This window comes from Ornithorhynchus anatinus, chromosome 5 (assembly GCF_004115215.2).
Source record: "Ornithorhynchus anatinus isolate Pmale09 chromosome 5, mOrnAna1.pri.v4, whole genome shotgun sequence".
NCBI classification, from domain to species: domain Eukaryota; kingdom Metazoa; phylum Chordata; class Mammalia; order Monotremata; family Ornithorhynchidae; genus Ornithorhynchus; species Ornithorhynchus anatinus.
The window spans coordinates 5,692,170-5,708,519 of NC_041732.1; the positions used below are offsets into that span (position 1 = coordinate 5,692,170).

Below are 16,350 nucleotides of genomic sequence, written 5' to 3' on the forward strand. Positions count from 1 at the left end.
CCTCAGCCACGGGCCAGCTGAGGGACCTTGGGCAAGTCACTTAACATCTCTGTGCCTCAGTTACCCCCTCTGTAAAATGAGGATGAAGGCTGTGAGCCCCACGTGGGACAAACTGGTTACCTTGTATCTCCCCCAGCACTTAGAACAGTGCTTGGCACATAGTGAGCGCTTACCAAATACCAACATTAAGAGCCCGGGCTTGGGAGTCGGAGGTCATGGGTTCTAATCTCGGCTCCCCCGCTTGTCAGCTGTGTGACTTTGGGCAGGTCACTTCACTTCTCCGGGCGGCTGTTCCCTCATCTGGAAAACGGGGATGAAGACCGTGAGCCCCGTGTGGGACAGGGACGGCGTTCAACCCGATTAGCTTCTATCTACCCCAGCGTTTAGTACGGTGCCTGGCACATAGTAAGTGCTTGACGAATACCATCAAAAAAAAACAACTAAAAATAACCTCGTTCCCCAGGGTAAGTGTGTCATGGTCCTGGCACGGCCTGGCTGCCGGTTGGCTCCCCCCAAGCCTTGATTTCTTAAACAGATCGGAATTTGATTCAAGAGCTTTCCGAGAATCGAGAACCGCCCCCCCCCACCTTCAGCTGCTACTCGGGACTCTAACCTCTTCCCACCTGGCCCGGCCCGGGGGACACGAATCTGAACACATTCCACCAACCCTAACCCTAACTCAACCCCATTTTTTCTTCTATGTGTCAATCAATCAATAGAATTTACTGAGCACCTCTTTGAGGGTAGAGCACTGTACTGAGCGCCAGGGAAAGGACAGCTGAGTCAGTAAACGTATTCCCTGCCCTCGGGGAGCATATAGTCCGGCAAGGGAGACGGGCTCCCAAACCAACAGGGGCGGCATGGCCTAGCGGACAGAGCCCGGGCTTGGGAGTCAGAGGTCGTGGGTTCTAATCCCGGCTCCGCCACTTGCCAGCTGTGTGACTTTGGGCAGGTCATTTAACTTCTCTGTACCTCAGTTACCTCATCTGTAAAATGGGGATTAAGACTGTGAGCCCCACGTGGGGCAACCTGATGACCTTGTACCTACCCCAGCGCTGAGAACGGCGCTTGGCACATAGTAAGCGCTTAACAGACACCATCATCATCCTTGCACACAAGGACCATTCGGTCCACAGGAGGAGACAAACATTTAAATGATACGTGCATGTTTTTATGTATGCGTGCGATTGCTTGTGGATGTGTTGTTCCAAGTAGTTTATTGTGCATATTTCTGTCTGTGTATTTATTTATGTATGAATGCAGGGGATGTGTCCATTTATTATTATACTATACTCTCCCAAGTGCTCAGTACAGTGCTTTGCACTCAGTAAGCGCTCAATAAATACAATCCCCACAGCTCACATTTATGTTTGTGTATATATCTGTAATTTATTTATTTTTCTATTTATTCATTTATATTTATGTCTGTCTCCTCCTCTAGTCTGTGAACTCGTTGCGGGCAGGAAAGTGTGTGTTTGTTGTTACATTGTACTCTCCCAAGCGTTTAGTACAGTGCTTTGCACACAATAAGCGCTCAATAAATACGACTGAATGCATGAATAAATGAATGATTGAATGAATGCTTGTATGTATATATGCGTTAGTGCATACACGTGTTTGCGTTTTCGTTTAAATGGCATTTGTTAAGCACTTACTACGTGCCCGACACTGTACTAAGCGCTGGCTTAGATAGGAGATATTCAGGTTGGCTGCAGTCCCTGTCCCACGAGGGGCTCGCGGTCTTCGTCTCCATTTTTCAAGTGAGGTCGTTGAGGCCCCCCGAGAAGTGAAGTGACTCACCCAAGGTCACCCAGAAGACAAGTGGCGGAGCCGGGATCGGAACCTCGCGACTTCCAGGCCCGGACGCCATCCGCTGGGCCACGCTGCTCCTGTGGGCGTGTGTCTTTGTGTGTGCTGACCATGTTGTGAAAGTTTCCAGATAACCCAGCCCCGTCGAGTGATAAATGGACTCTCGGCACGTGGGTGGCTGAGTTTCCTACCACAGTGAATTCCCATTGTCTCCGTGAAACGAGCGACATTTAAACAAAGTCACTGAGATGAAAAACAGTCAGCCTGGTTTGACCAGAAGGAAAATAAATAAAGAGAATCTGAGTCTATTTTATGTGCCACTTCCAGTTACACTTCACCAGATCATGAGTTGGGGGACGGGGGAAAACTTTCCAGCCTCCGTCTCCCGGATGCCAAGACAATCTCCTTCTTCATTTTCCCAGATTCTCACTCTTCTCCCCATTCGTCTCGTTCGGTCTCTCTCCCCGCTCTCTCTCCCCAGCTCCGATCCGCCCGCCGAGGGTCAGACGGTGATCTGTGGGATCGTTTCTGGGAAAAAGAAAGGGCGTCCGTTCATCCCGGGATTCGGCCTCCGCTCCGGGCAGGAGAACTCAAATGTCGGCTCTGCCGCTGGCCCACGGGGTGACCTTCTCAAGTCACTTAACCTCTCTGGGCCTCAGCCTCCTCATCTGTAAAATGGGAATAAAATACCCGCTAGCCCTCCTTCTTAGATTGTGAGCCGGGTGCGAAACGGGGACTGGATCCCGTCTAACCATCTTGTAGCTCCTCCAGCACTTCGCCCGGTGGAAGCTCTTAATAAATTCCATGATTAATAAATACCATTCCTAAGAGAGACAGAGAGAAAGACTCAGTAAGATTCCTCTGCCACCCACAGCCTTTGCAGAAATGTTATTTAGCTGGCTGACTCTTCCCTCTTCAGAATGACTTCAAATAAATAAAACCACAGGTCAGTCTAACGTTGAGATCGATTCTGGGATCTGCAGACTTCTCTTGAGCCTAAGAATGAACCAGTGGTGAGATGCCTCCTTTGCCTCGAATTTTACCAATATTAGTATTTATTACTATTAATTTATTTATACCAATGTCTGGGTCCCCCTCTAGACCTTAAGCCCGCTGTGGAGAGGGGAAGGTCGGTTGACTCAGTTGCGTTATACTCTCCCAAGCGCTTAGTACACCTCGTCCTGCTCGCCGCCGACCTCTCGTTCACGTCCTGCCTCTGGCCTGGAGCGCCTTCCCTCTTCATATCTGACAGACGATTACTCTCCCTGCCTTCAAAGACACCTCCTCCAAGAGGCCTTCCCTGACTAAGCCCTCATTTCCTCTTCTCCCACTCCTTTCTGCGTCACCCTTCCATTTGGATCGGCTCCTTCTATTCGCCCCTCGCTCAGCCCCACAGTTCTTGTGTCATATAAATAGTTTATTTATATTGATATCTGTCTCCCACTCTAGACGGTAAGCTCTGGGTGGACAGGGAACGTGTCTGTTTATTGTTGTGGTGTACTCTTCCAAGTGCGTGGTACAGTGATCCGCACCCAGCAAGCACTCGCTCCGCACATAGTGGGTGCTCAGTGGAGACCACCGATTCGTTAATTAATAATTACTATCCTTGTGGTATTTATTAAGCCCTCGCTCCGGGACAAGCACCGTTTTAAGCACCGGGGTAGATACAAGATGATCAGGACGGACACAGTCCCTGTCCCACAGCGGGATTCGGTCTGAGAACAGGAGGGAGACCGGGTTTTGAATCCCCACTTCACAGAGGAAGAAACTGAGGCGCAGAGAAGGTCTCACGGGAGGCGAAGGATGGAGCTGGGATTAGAACTCCTGTCCTCTGACTCCCAGGCCCGTGTTCGGTCCGCTAGGTTCACACCTGACATCACGAGTACTGATCAGAATGGGACACAGCTGTCTAGAATCAATCGATCGATCAATCAATCAGTGATATTTATTGAGGTTTCCTTGGGGAGTCCCAGGCTCCGGCCAACAGACCGGTGCTTCCTCCCGTGGCGGTCAGAATTCTGTGAAAGAAAGGATTTATCCAGCTAATACTTTTCCTATAACATCCAAGGACTAACCGTGGTGGGGACCGGCCCTGTGGCTGCCCCGGGGGATTCAGGGTCGTCAGAGGGCTCGGTTTCTTCCGCGCCCCATCGGAGAGGGCAGGGAGGTTGCCTGTAACAGTCACAAGCACCGTGCTGTTTGTTAAGTGCCTAGCCGTAGGCCGAGCACCGTGACCAGCGCTGGGGTCGATACGAGACCATCAGATCGGACAGTCAGACGGAGCGCACGGTCCAAGTGGAAGGGACAACCGGTTTTTTTAATTCCCCCTTTACAGATGACGATGCTGAGTCCCAGAGAAGCTGAGTGGCGTGCCCAAGGTCACACAGCAGGCAAGTGGCAGAGTGAGGATCAGAACCCAGGCCCCCGATTTTCCTGCTAGGCTATATGCTGGCATGGGAAACAGACACAGGGACAGAGGACGCCTTTGAGTACAAAGTTCCCCGCTATCACCAAAGACGAGGCACCGGCTCCGAGCTGAGCCGCGTGGGCGACCGGGGCCCAGAGGAGGGGAGCGACTTGCCCAGGGTCACCCAGCAGATATGTGGCGGGGCCGGGATCGGAACCCGGGTCCTTCCGACCCCCGGGCCCGGGCTCCATCCACTAGGCCACGCTGTTCGGCCGCGACCCCCGCCTCCGGGCCGAGGAGAAGCGGCAGGGAGTGGGGAGGGTCGGCCCGCTTGGGCCCCTCTGCCCAGTGACCCCTCCAGCTCTGAGACGCCCCCCCCCCCCCCGCCCCCATCACGGCCCCGGCGCGGCCGCCTCCTCCCCATCCGGGGACCCCCGGGGATCGGCCCCCCGCCCCCGGGGCAGGCGGAGGAGGAAGGCCCGCAGGGAGCCGGGCCGGGGGAAGCCGGCCTTCTGCTCCCGGAGCGTCCAGGCGCCGCCGTCGATGGAGTAGAGGAGGGTGAGCATCCTGTTGACGGTGTAGACGACGTCGGCCCGGACCACGGCCGTGAAGAGCGCCCCTTTGCTGTTCATGAACTGGCCGGGCAGGGCGGTCCACTGCAGGGTGCGGAGGCTGAGCCGATCGATGGAGCAGCGCAGGAAGTCGTCGAAAGGTCCGTTGCGCACGACGTAGAGGGCGTCCCCGTGGGCCACCATGCAGTGGCCGTAGCTCTGCGGCCTCTTGAGGGCGGACACGGGCCGCCACCGGTCCGCGCGGGCCTCGTACTCGTAGACCACGGTGGCCTCGGCCGGTTTCCACAGGCAGACGAAGAGGCGGCCCAGCGCCCGGGCGCAGGGGGCCCCCGCCGCGGGCTGCGGCAGGTCGGCCGCCCGGGTCCAGCGGCCGGACCCCGGGTCGTAGCGCTCCACCGACCCCAGCGGGGTCTTCTCGAACTCGCCGCCGATGGCGTAGAGGGCACCGTCCTGGCCGGCCAGCGCCGGGTCGTAGCGGGGCCTCCGGGGGCCGGGGAACTCCCGCCAGACGTCCGCGTCCGCGTCGTAGCAGAAGCCGGCCTCCACCACCACCTTGTCGGCCCCGCGGACGCCCCCGACCACGTAGACCTTGTTGTCCAGGGTGGCCACGCCGGCCAGGAGGGTGCTGGCCCCCAGCGGCAGGCGGGTCAGGGTCTTCCACGCGTCGGCCCCCTCGTCCAGGTAGCACAGGGTCCGCGACGGGTCGTCCAGGAGGCCGGAGGTGGGCGTGTGGGCGCCCACGGCCACGAAGCTGCTGGGCGTCAGGGAGAGCACGTGGGCCCGGCCGGCCGGCGAGAGGCCTTCCGGCCCGTCCCCGTGCCCGGCCCAGCGGTCCCGGATGTACAGGGCCGCGCTGCGGGTCAGCTCCGCCAGGCCGAAGAGCGCGGCCGCCTCGTACAGGGCCACGCAGTTGTCCGGGGCCAGGGAGTGGACGAGGAAGCGGGCCAGCCGCTCCACCTGCAGGAAGGCCGCGCACTCGGCCGCCTCGGGGACCTCGTCCCCGGCCAGGAAGGGCCGCTCCCCGCGCAGGACCCGCAGCGTGAGGAGGAAGCCGGCCGCGCTCACGCCCCGCAGGCTGATCCGCTCCTGGCTGCTCTCCCGCATGCCCGACCGGAACAGGGCCCGGAAGAAGTCGCTGTTCTCCACCATCAGGGCCTTGTCCACGGCGAACAGGCTGTCCTCCACCTGGATGCACAGCCTGGGCGGAGGGCCGCTCTGCATCCTGGGGGGACCCGTCCCGTCCCCGCCGCCGATGCCGGAAGAAGCGGGGGGATGAGAAGCCCCCCGCTCGGGTCCCCGCATCCCCCGCCAACCGAGTCCCCTGCCCCCGACCTTCCCCGACCTCCGCTCCCTCTCCGGGTGTCCGGCGAGGGCTGAGAATACCTCCCTCCCGGCTAAAGATAGCCGCAGCTCGTGTGACCGGGCCCACGTCAGCCGGGGGATGGGGTCGCCAGGGGATTGGGCCTTCCCGTCCCCCCGTGAACCTCGACCTGCCAGACGGGGGTCACGGCCCCTCCTGGAGCCCGGCGGGCCGCCAGTCCGGGAAGGAGCGGGGAACGGCCGCGACGGAAACCGACCGGCCGGGGCTCCGGTCAATCGGTCAATCAGTCGTAGTTACCGGGTGCTTTCCGTCGGTCAGTTAATCGAATCATTGAGTCCTTTCTGTCGATCGTTCTTATCGAGCGTTTTCTGTCAGTCCTTCGTATTTACTGTCAGTCAATGGTATTTACTGAGCGCTTTCTGTCAGTCGTATTTATTGAGTGCTTTCTGTCAATCAATCGTATCTATTGAGCGCTTCCTGTCAGTCCATCGTTTTTATTGAGCGCTTTCCGTCATTCAATCGTATTTATTGAGTGTTCTCTGTCGGTCAGTACTTTTTATTGAGTTCTTTGTGTCAGTCATTTATTGAGTGCTCTCTGTCGCTCAGTCCTTTTTATTGAGCGCTTTGTGTCAGTCAATCACTTACCGAGCGCTTTCTGTGAGTCGTATTTATCGAGTGCTTTCTGTCGGTCAATCGTATTTATTGAGTGCTATCTGTCAGTCAGTCGTATTTTCTGATCACTTTCTGTCAATCGTATTTATTAAGTCCTTTTTATTGAGCGTTTTCTATCAGTGGGTCAATCATTTACTGAACGCTTTCTGTCACTCACTTGTACTTATTGAGTGCTTTCTGTCAATCGTTTTCATTGAGCACTTTCTATCAGCTAGTCGATCGTATTTATTGAGCACTTTCTGTGAATCGTATTTAGTGAGCACTTTCAGTCAGCCAATCGTATTTATTGAGCAATTTCTGTCAACCAGTCAATTGCATTTACTGAGCACTTTCTCTCAGTCAGTCAATCGTATTTATTGAGCGCTTTCTATCAGTCCATTCATTCGATCGTATTTATTGAGCACTTCCCGTCAGCCATTCAATCGTATTTATTGAGTGCTTTCGGTCAGTCGATGGTACTTATTGAATACTTACTGGTGCAGAGCACTGTACTAAGCACCTGGGAAAGTACAAGATAACAGACACATTCCCTGCCCACAGTGAGCTTACTGGAGTTAGCGCTCGGTAGAGTATAATATGGCAGTATAACAGAAACATTCCCTCCCTGATTGAAGCCGACCCACGGGCTCTCTCCCACGCTGCGCTTTCGCAGCAAAGCGGGGGCTTCCCCTTCGTGAAAGGGGGGCTTGCACTCAGGTGAAAATACCGTCCTGTCACGGACAGTTCAGTTTCCCAGTCGGCCGGTCTGCCGTCCCCTACGGATATGACCCCTGGATGGCCCAAGCTTGGTGTTGGGTCTGCTGTTTATTCATTCCTTCATTCAATCGTATTTATTGAGCGCTTACTGTGGGCAGAGCACTGTACTGAGCGCTTGGAAAGTACAGATATTCTGCTGCGTCCGCCTCCCACCTCCTCGGCTCCCGCCGTCGAGGTCCACGGCTCGGAAGCGGTGCCCGTGTTCGTGGGGACCGGGGAGGGGCACCCGGTGGTTCTGGGGTGGAGGGGGGACGTCAGGAGTCCCCGGCAGTGACCCGTTCTAGTGTTTGAAGTTCTAGATGATGTCATCATGTTGCGTTGCACGGTCCGCGTAATGCTTACGCCGGATATTTCTAGACTGGCCGGGGGGCATCCAGTGCTGTCACTGGCCATCCCTGGCCACCTCTGCCCCTGCCCAAGGCCGGCCCAATTCCCGCTTCGCCACTTCTCCGCTGTGTGACCTCGGGCAAGACACTTGACTTCTCTGGGCCTCGGTTCCCTCATCTGTAAACTGGGGATTAAGACCGTGAGCCCCAGGTGCGACAGGGACGGTATCCAACCCCGTTTACTCGTACCCACCCCGGAGCTCAGTACAGTGTCTGGCACGCAGTAAGTGCTTAACGTAGACCGCAATTATTATTATTCTTATTATCATTAGCCTTTATGCCCTGTGCTGAATACCGAGGGGCCCGTTAAGAGCGAAGAGATTTTTGTTTTCAGAAAAACATTTGTTTTTGGCTTGGAAACTGGATGTGTGCCCAGGAACCCACGAGGAGACCAATCAATATGCAGAGTCTTACTTACTCGGCATTTATTGTTTATGGGCAGTTTGAATTTCTATTAAAGCCGGGGGCCTCAGAAGCTGGACGTGCCCTCTGAGGCCTCTCCAAACCTCTGGGCGAGGCTGCCATCCGTTCTGTGTGATCTTGGGGAACTCCCGTGCCCCCGTACCTCAGTTTCCTCACCTGTCTGCCAGGGAAATGGTTTCTGCTGTTTTGTGGAGCGCCGGGGAGATCCCTTACCTCTGCGCCTCAGTTTCCATACCCGTCCACTGGGGAACGATTCCCGCTGCTCTAGGGGATCTTGGGGGCGTCCTCTGTGCCCATGGCTCCTGCTTAGGGACCCCAGAGCGGAAGGAGGTGGGAGAGGAGGAGGGGGATGCTGAGCCGGACTGTAAATAAACCCGGTCTGCCCAACCTGAGGTTAGTCGGTGGGTTAGGATTAGGGTGGAAATCCCACCCGGAGCTGTAGGAGGTGGCGACCCCCGCCCCTGACCCTGCCCACACAAGTGTAACCCAGGGGGACCCTCGGCCTTCCTTCCGTCCTCCGTGCTGGCCGCTCTCAGGGAGGCCCGGGGAAGGGGCAGAAGCGTCACAGGCCAGATGTGTGGGACCTAGGGAGGGTGAGCGGTGGGAGAGGGAGGGCTAATCCCGGCGGAGGGAGCCAGAAATAGCCGGGAGGAGGAACCACGTGGAGATCCGGCAAGGCCGAGGGAGGAGGGGAGTCTCCCGCTTCTCCACGGGCTCCGGGGCCCAGGGGAGGCCGTCTGTTAGGAGCGAGCTTCCGGGCAGGGCCATTTTGGTCAGTTTAAGGTCCCGGGGTCAGGGCCCTCGGGGAGCAGAGGGAGGCGGAGGGGCCATGGGAGGTGGGGGTGGTCTCCGGGAGTCGGGCCCCGGGGAGGATGTGTGAGGGGGGCGGAGGGGGGGGGGACGTATCAGGCAGGGGGCCGGGAGAAGCCCGGGACTCTTTCGGCAGAAGTCAGGAAGGAGACCCGGGCCAGGAGCACTTCCTGACGCCGGGCCTTGTTAAGCCAGCCTCGGGGGCCGAAGGAGCCCCGGACCTCTGCTTAGTTGCCCCGGGCAGAACCGTGGGGCTGGGAATTGGGGGGCAGTGGCGGGGGCAGGCAGGGGAGGGAGAGGCTCTTCCTCTTTCTCCTCTTTGGATGTCACCAAAGGTCTCCTGGCGGGGAAGAGGGATGATGGCGGCCCTGCCTGGGGAAGCTCGGCGGCCGCCGGGATCTGGGGAAGGGGAGGGATTCCCGTCTTCAGTCCCGGAAATAATGATAACGATGGCGTTTACTAAGCGCTTACTATGTGCCGAGCACTCTTCTAAACGCTGAGGGAGATACAAGGTCATCGGGTTGTCCCACCTGGGGCTCACGGTCTTAATCCCCATTTCCCAGATGAGGGAACTGAGGCGTGGAGAAGTGAAGTGACTTGCACAAAGTCACCCGGCTGGCAAGTGACGGAGTCGGTATTAGAACCCACGACCTCTGAGTCCCAAGCCCGGGACCTTTCCCCTGAGCCACGCTGCTTCTCTAGAAACAGATCGATCGCTCAATGGCATTTATAATAATAGGGTATTTGTTAAGCGCTTACTACGTGCCAGGCTGCCTGACCGCTTGTTTTGTTTTGTTGTCTGCTTCCCCCTTTTAGACCGTGAGCCCGTTGTCGGGCAGCGATCGTCTCTATCTGTTGCCGAATTGTACATTCCAAGCGCTTAGTCCAGTGCTCCGCACACAGTAAGCGCTCAATAAATACGAATGAATGAGTGAAAGAATAAGCGCTGGGTGGGTACAAGCAAACCGGGTCGGACACAGTCCCTGTCCCACGTGGGGCTCACGGTCTCAGTCCCCATTTTACAGATGAGGGAACTGAGGCACAGAGAAGTGAAGCGGCGTGTCCGAAGTCACACAGCAGACGAGCGGCGGAGGCGGGATTAGAACCCGTGACCTTCTGTCTCCGAGGCCCGGGCTCTATCCGCTACGCCATGCTGCTTCCCCTGTGCGGAACACTGTACTGAGCACTGGGGAGACTATAACGCACCGAAGGTGGTAGACATGTTCCCTGTCCACGTGGAGAAACAGGGTGACCTAACGGGAAGGGCCAGGGCCCGGGAGTCAGACTACCTGGGTTCGAATCCCAGCCCCGATTAGACCGTAAGCCCGTCGCTGGGGCAGGGACGGTCTCTATCTGTTGCCCAATTGTCCACTCCAAGCGCTCAGTACAGTGCTCCGCACACAGTAAGCGCTCGATAAATACTATCGAATGAATTGTCCGCCGTGCGACGGGGAGCCCGTGTGACTGTGAGCCCCGTGTGGGACCTGGACTGCGTCCAAGCTGATTATCTTGCATCTACCCCGGCGCTTAGTAGAGTGCCTGGCACGGAGGAAGGGCTTAACCTTTCGTCGGAGAGCTCCACGCACAGTAAGCGATTAATAAATACCAGCGACGAACGGGAGGCCTGCGGCGTCGCTCCCCGGGGAGACGGAGGAGAGCTCCGGGATGAGGGAGCCGGGTCCCGTTGGGCCGCCCGACCGGCGTGGGCCCGGAGGATCGGAAAGGAGCAGACGTGCGCGCTCCGTTGCCTTACAAGGATGCGGGGCCTGGTTTCCAGAAGCAGCAGCCAACCAGCACCCTGGCTAAACGGCCCACGGGAGCATCGGGAAGATTTTCTATTAATAAAGTACAGAAACCTTCCGTCACGTGAGACTTTTCTCCTTCGAAACGGTCAGCCGGTGATGCCGGCTGTGCGCGGAGCGCCCCACTGAGCGCTCGGGAGAGGACCCAGTGACCGGACACATTCCCTGGCCACGACGGGCTCGCGCTCCGCTTCTCTGGGCCTCGGCGTCCTCAGCTGGAAAATGGGGATTCAAGACCCGTTGATAATGTTGGTATTTGTTAAGCGCTTACTATGTGCAGAGCCCTGTTCTAAGCGCTGGGGAAGACAGGGTCATCGGGTTGCCCCACGTGAGGCTCACGGTCTTCATCCCCATTTTACAGGTGAGGGAACTGAGGCACAGAGAAGTTATGCGTGGCTCAGTGGCAAGAGCCTGGGCTGGGGAGTCAGAGGTCATGGGTTCGAATCCCGACTCTGCCACTTGTCAGCTGTGTGACTGTGGGCGAGTCACTTCACTTCTCTGTGCCTCAGTTCCCTCCTCTGTAAAATGGGGATGAAGACCGTGAGCCTCACGTGGGGCAACCCGATGACCCTGTATCTCTCCCAGAGCTTAGAACAGTGCTCTGCACATAGTAAGCGCTTAACAAACACCAACGTTATTATTATTATTCTTATCTCTCGAGCCCCGTTTTCCTCTTCTGGAAAATGAAGATTAAGACCGTGAGCCCCACGTGGGACAGGGGCCGTGTCCAACCCGATTTGCCTGTACCCACCCCAGCGTGTAGTACGGTGCCTAGCACATAATTATAATAACGACGACGGTATTTGTTAAGCGCTTCCCGTGTGCCAGGCACTGTTCTAAGCGCTGGGGGAGATACGAGGTAATCAGGTTGTCCCACATAGGGGCTCGCAGTCTTCATCCCCGTTTTACAGATGAGGTCACTGAGGCACGGAGAAATAAGCACTTAAACAGCACAATTATTAATATTATTATTTTTTGGAAGCTGATTCATTCTCAACCGCCAGGTCCCCCTCAAGTGCTTTCAAGGGAAACGTCCCCGCTCTGTGTCCTGCCAGCTGGGACCAGAGATAATCAGTTCAGAGCGGAGCGGCGAGTCTGTAGACCTCCGCCGGGAAACGTCCGGCTCGCCAGCTCTGATCTAAGCTTTCGGGACTTGGCTCACACCCTCCCGGCCTCATCTAAATCAAAGGAAAACACCCGGCTGGCAGTTTCCAAAATGATCACAGTCTAGGATGTAATGTAAACGAATTCCTCCCCAACACCTTCTGTCTTAAAAACAGTTGCTTTATCGTGGTCAGGGAACAACGTCTTCCCGCTCAGTATCTACCCTTTTCGGTCGGCTAAAATAATTTCTCCTCTCCGTCTAGGTCTCTTGTCTTCTCTTGGACTCCTTTGCTTTGGTCCGTGTGACCTCATGAGGGACACGGCTGCCGATTCTGTCGTATTGCCCTCTCCCCAGCGCTTAGTACACTGCTCTGCACTCAATAAGTACCACTGAGTGATTTCTCAGGGAAAATACCTGGCCCGGCCTGGACTCTTTTGTCTTTAAATGGCACGTCATTCAGTCGTACTTACGAAGCGGTTGGGAAGCACTTACTACGTGCCGGGCCCTCTACTAAGCGCTGGGGTAGGTACGAGTTCATCAGGTTGGACCCAGTCCCTGTCCCACGTGAGGCTCGCAGTCTTAATCCCCATTTGACAGATGAGGAAACTGAGGCACAGAGAAGTTCAGTGACTTGCCCAGCGTCTCATAGGAGACAGGTGGCGAAGCTGGGATTAGAACCCAGGTCCTCTGGCTCCCACGCTCTTTCCGCTAGGTCATGCTGCTTCTAATAATAACCTTGATGAATAAATAAATAAATATTAAACAATAAATACATTGAATAGACCATTTAGCTCCAGCTGCCAGCTTCGAAGTTCCCCTCCTGCTTTCCTAATCTCGAGAAGCGACGTGGCCTAATGGAAAGAGCCCGGGCCTGGGAGTCCGAGGATGTGGGTTCTAATCCCAGCTTCACCACTAGCCTGCTGGGCGACCTGGGGCAAGTCATTTCACTTGTCTGGGCCTCAGTTTTCTCATCTGGAAAATGGGAATTAAATTCTCATTCTCCCTCCTATTTAAACCGTGAGCCCCCTGTGGAACAGAGACTGTGTCTGGCCTGATCATCTTCTACCTATTAGGGCTTGGTACCTAGAAAGTGCTTAATAAATATCTTTTCTATCATCTCTCTTCCCCTACGAGCTCCCCTGCGCCCGCTTTTCTCTGTCACTTGTCTGCTGTGTGACCTTGGGCAAGTCACTTCGCTTCTCCGGGCCTCGGTTCCCTCATCCGGAGAATGGGGATGAAGAGGGTGAGCCTTACGTGGGCCAGGGGCTGCGTCCGTCCTGATTGTCTTCTATCTACCCCAGCGCTTAGTACAGTGCCCGGTCCATAGTAAATGCTTAACAAATACCACAGTTTTTGGTTTTTTCTCTACTGTTTGAAAGCACCTTCACCTTAGCGACCGAGAACAGACACAGGAATTCATTATAGCGATGGTGGAACCAGAGAGCCCGGGTTAATCCGTGCTATCGACAGAGCATCTACTGTGTGCAGAGCACTGTTCTGAGCGTCTGGGAGAGTACGAGAGTGAGTAGGCAGAACCCCTACCCGCAAGGAGCTCACAGTCCACTTTGTGCGGAGCGCTGGGGAGAGGACAGTAGAATTAGAAGACACGATCCCTATTCCCAAAGTGTTTACAATGTACTGAGTGCAGAGCACTGTACTAAACGCATGGGAGAACCCTATACAGTGAGCTGTCCTGATCCCCGCCCTCAAGCATCGTAAAGTTTGTAACGATGGTATTTGTTAAGCGCCTACTATGTGCCAAGCACCGTTCTAAACGCCAGGGTAGATACAGGGTGATCAGGTTGTCCCACGCGGAGTTCGCACTTTTAATCCCCATTTTACAGTTGAGGTCACTGAGGCCCAGACAAGTGAAGTGACTTGTCCAAGCTCACACAGCAGAGAGGTGGCGGAGCCGGGATTAGAACCCACATCCTCTGACTCCCCAGCCCGGGCTCTTTCCACTCAGTCACGCCGCTTCTCTAGTTTGTGTGTAGAGCACTGTACTAAGCACTTCGGGGAGCACAGTAGGGTCGGTAGTCACGATCCCTGCACTCGAGGAGCTTCCCGTCTACCGTGTGCAGAGCATTACCCTAACCACTTGGGAGAGTCCCATCCAGTTAGGCGTCATCAGGGTTAGGGAAGCAGCACGGTGTAGTGGCTAGACCGGAAGGTCATGGGTTCTAATCCCGGCTCCGCCACCTGTCTGCTGTGTGACCTTGGGCAAGTCAGTTCGCTTCTCCGGGCCTCAGTTCCCTCGTCTGGAAAACGGGGATTAAGACCGTGAGCCTCACGTGGCACAACCTGATGTATGACCTTGTATCCACCCCAGCGCTTAGAACAGTGCTCGGCACGTAGTGAGCGCTGAACAAATACTATAATTACGATGATGATGATGATGATGACGACGACGATGACTGCCCTCGAGGAGCTTTCGGTCTACCGGGTGCGGAGCACCGTACTGACCCCTTGGGAGAGTCCAGTGGAGTTAGGCATGATCCCTGCCCTCAAGGAACTTTCAATCTACCGTGTGCAGAGCACCGTACTAATCCCTCGGGAGAGTCCAGTGGAGTTGGTTAGACGCAATTCCTGCCTTCAAGGAGCTTCCAGTCTACTGTGTGCGGAGAACCGTGCCGAGCACTCGGGCAGGTCCCTCTGAGTCAGCGGGCCCCGTTCCCGGCCTCGAGGAGCGTCCGGTCTAGCCGGCGCCATCGTTCCCGGGAGACTCCAGGAAATCTTTCCCTCTCTCCGATTCCCCCCGGGTGGGCGGGAGAGGGGACAGGGAAGGGGACGGGCCGGTCCGCCGCGCGGCCGGCCCGGCCCCGCTGACCGCCGGACGTGGCTGCGGCCGGCCGGGCCGGGCCTCGGGGATTGGAAACTATTATTCCTGTCGAATTTCCTAAGGGCGCGGAGAAGCTTTCAGCCTTTTTAATATTCCGTATTGGATGTTTTATTGACTTTAGCGGAGCGACTGACCCCTCTCTGGCTGCCGGGCTCAAAAGCAAGGCCAACGAAGCCGGCTGTTTCCTCTGGCTTCGAGGCCGGGCGTGAGGGCGACGGGGGCAGAGGGAGAGGGGCCCGGCGGAAAGAGCGCCGGGCCTGGGAGGCCGAAGGCTCCGGGTTCTAATCCTCCCTCCGCCACTGGTCTGCCGCGTGACCTCCGGCAAGAGGTCAAGTGACTTCTCTGGGCCTCAGTTCCCTCCTCTGTAAAATGGGGATTAAGACTGTCCGCCTCCCGAGGGGATGAGTCCATCCTCATTAGTTTGGATCCAACCCAGTGCTTAGTACAGTGTCCGGCACATAGTCAGCGCGGCACAAACATCATCTATCTGTCAAGGGGGCTCCGCCCGGACCCCGCCCCCCCGGACCCCGCCCCCCCGACCGGCTCCATTTAGGCCCCGCCCAGGGTGACGTCATTCAAACCCCACCCCAGGTTCCACTCCAGGATGACGCCATTCAGGCCCCGCCCCCAGACTCCTCCCCGGGCGGGGTCCATTGAGGGCCCCGCCCCCAGGCCCCACCCCCAAGATTGACGTCATTCAGACCCCGCCCCCGGATTGGGTCCATTCGGGCCTCGCCCACCAGACTCCGCCCTCAAGATCGACGTCACTCAGACCCCCCCCTCCCCAGGCCCCACCCATCGGATCGGGTCCCTTCAGCTCACGGCCCCGACTCCACCCAAATCTGACGTCATTCAGGCCCCGCCCCCCAGACTCCACCCCCGGATCGGGTCCATTCGGGCCACGCCCCCCGACCGCACCCCCCCAGGATGACGTCATTCGGGCCCCACCCACCCCAGCCCCACCCCGGATCGGGCCCATTCAAGCCACGCCCCCAGACTCCACCCCAAGTCTGACGTGCTCAGGCCACGCCCCTCGGGTCGAGTCCATTCGGGCCCCGCCCCCGACTCCCCCCCCCAAACTGACGTCATTTAGGCCCCGCCCCCAGACCGACTCTGCCCATTCCCCGCCCTTGAGGCGCCCCCTTGGACAGGCCCCGCCCCCAGCCCCCGCCCCCAGCCCGGCTCCGCCTATCAGATCCCACCCCCGTCCAGGCCCCGCCCACCGAACTCCGCCCCCTTCCGCCCCTCCCCGGGCTCGACCCCGCCCCCTTCCCGGCTCCGCCAATCGGATCCCACCCCCGTCTAGGCCCCGCCCACCGGACCCCGCCCCCCTCTCACCCCTCCTCGGCTCGACTCCGCCCCTTTCCCGGCTCCGCCAATCGGACTCCACCCCCCGTGCGGGCCCCGCCCCCCGTGCGGTGCGGTGCGGTGCGGTGCCCGGCGCGGGC

The 16,350-nt window shown here is 57.4% G+C and overlaps 1 protein-coding gene across 1 annotated transcript; it reads right to left on the minus strand.

Annotated features, from left to right (window-relative positions):
- Positions 1 to 4,677: 4,677 nt before the first annotated feature.
- Positions 4,678 to 6,064, minus strand: KBTBD13 (kelch repeat and BTB domain containing 13; the record flags this gene model as incomplete). The annotated part of the gene is made up of 1 exon (XM_003430232.3): positions 4,678 to 6,064. A coding segment is annotated over exon 1 (1,332 nt), but the record flags the coding sequence as incomplete, so codon positions are not given.
- Between the last annotated feature and the right edge of the window lie 10,286 nt (positions 6,065 to 16,350).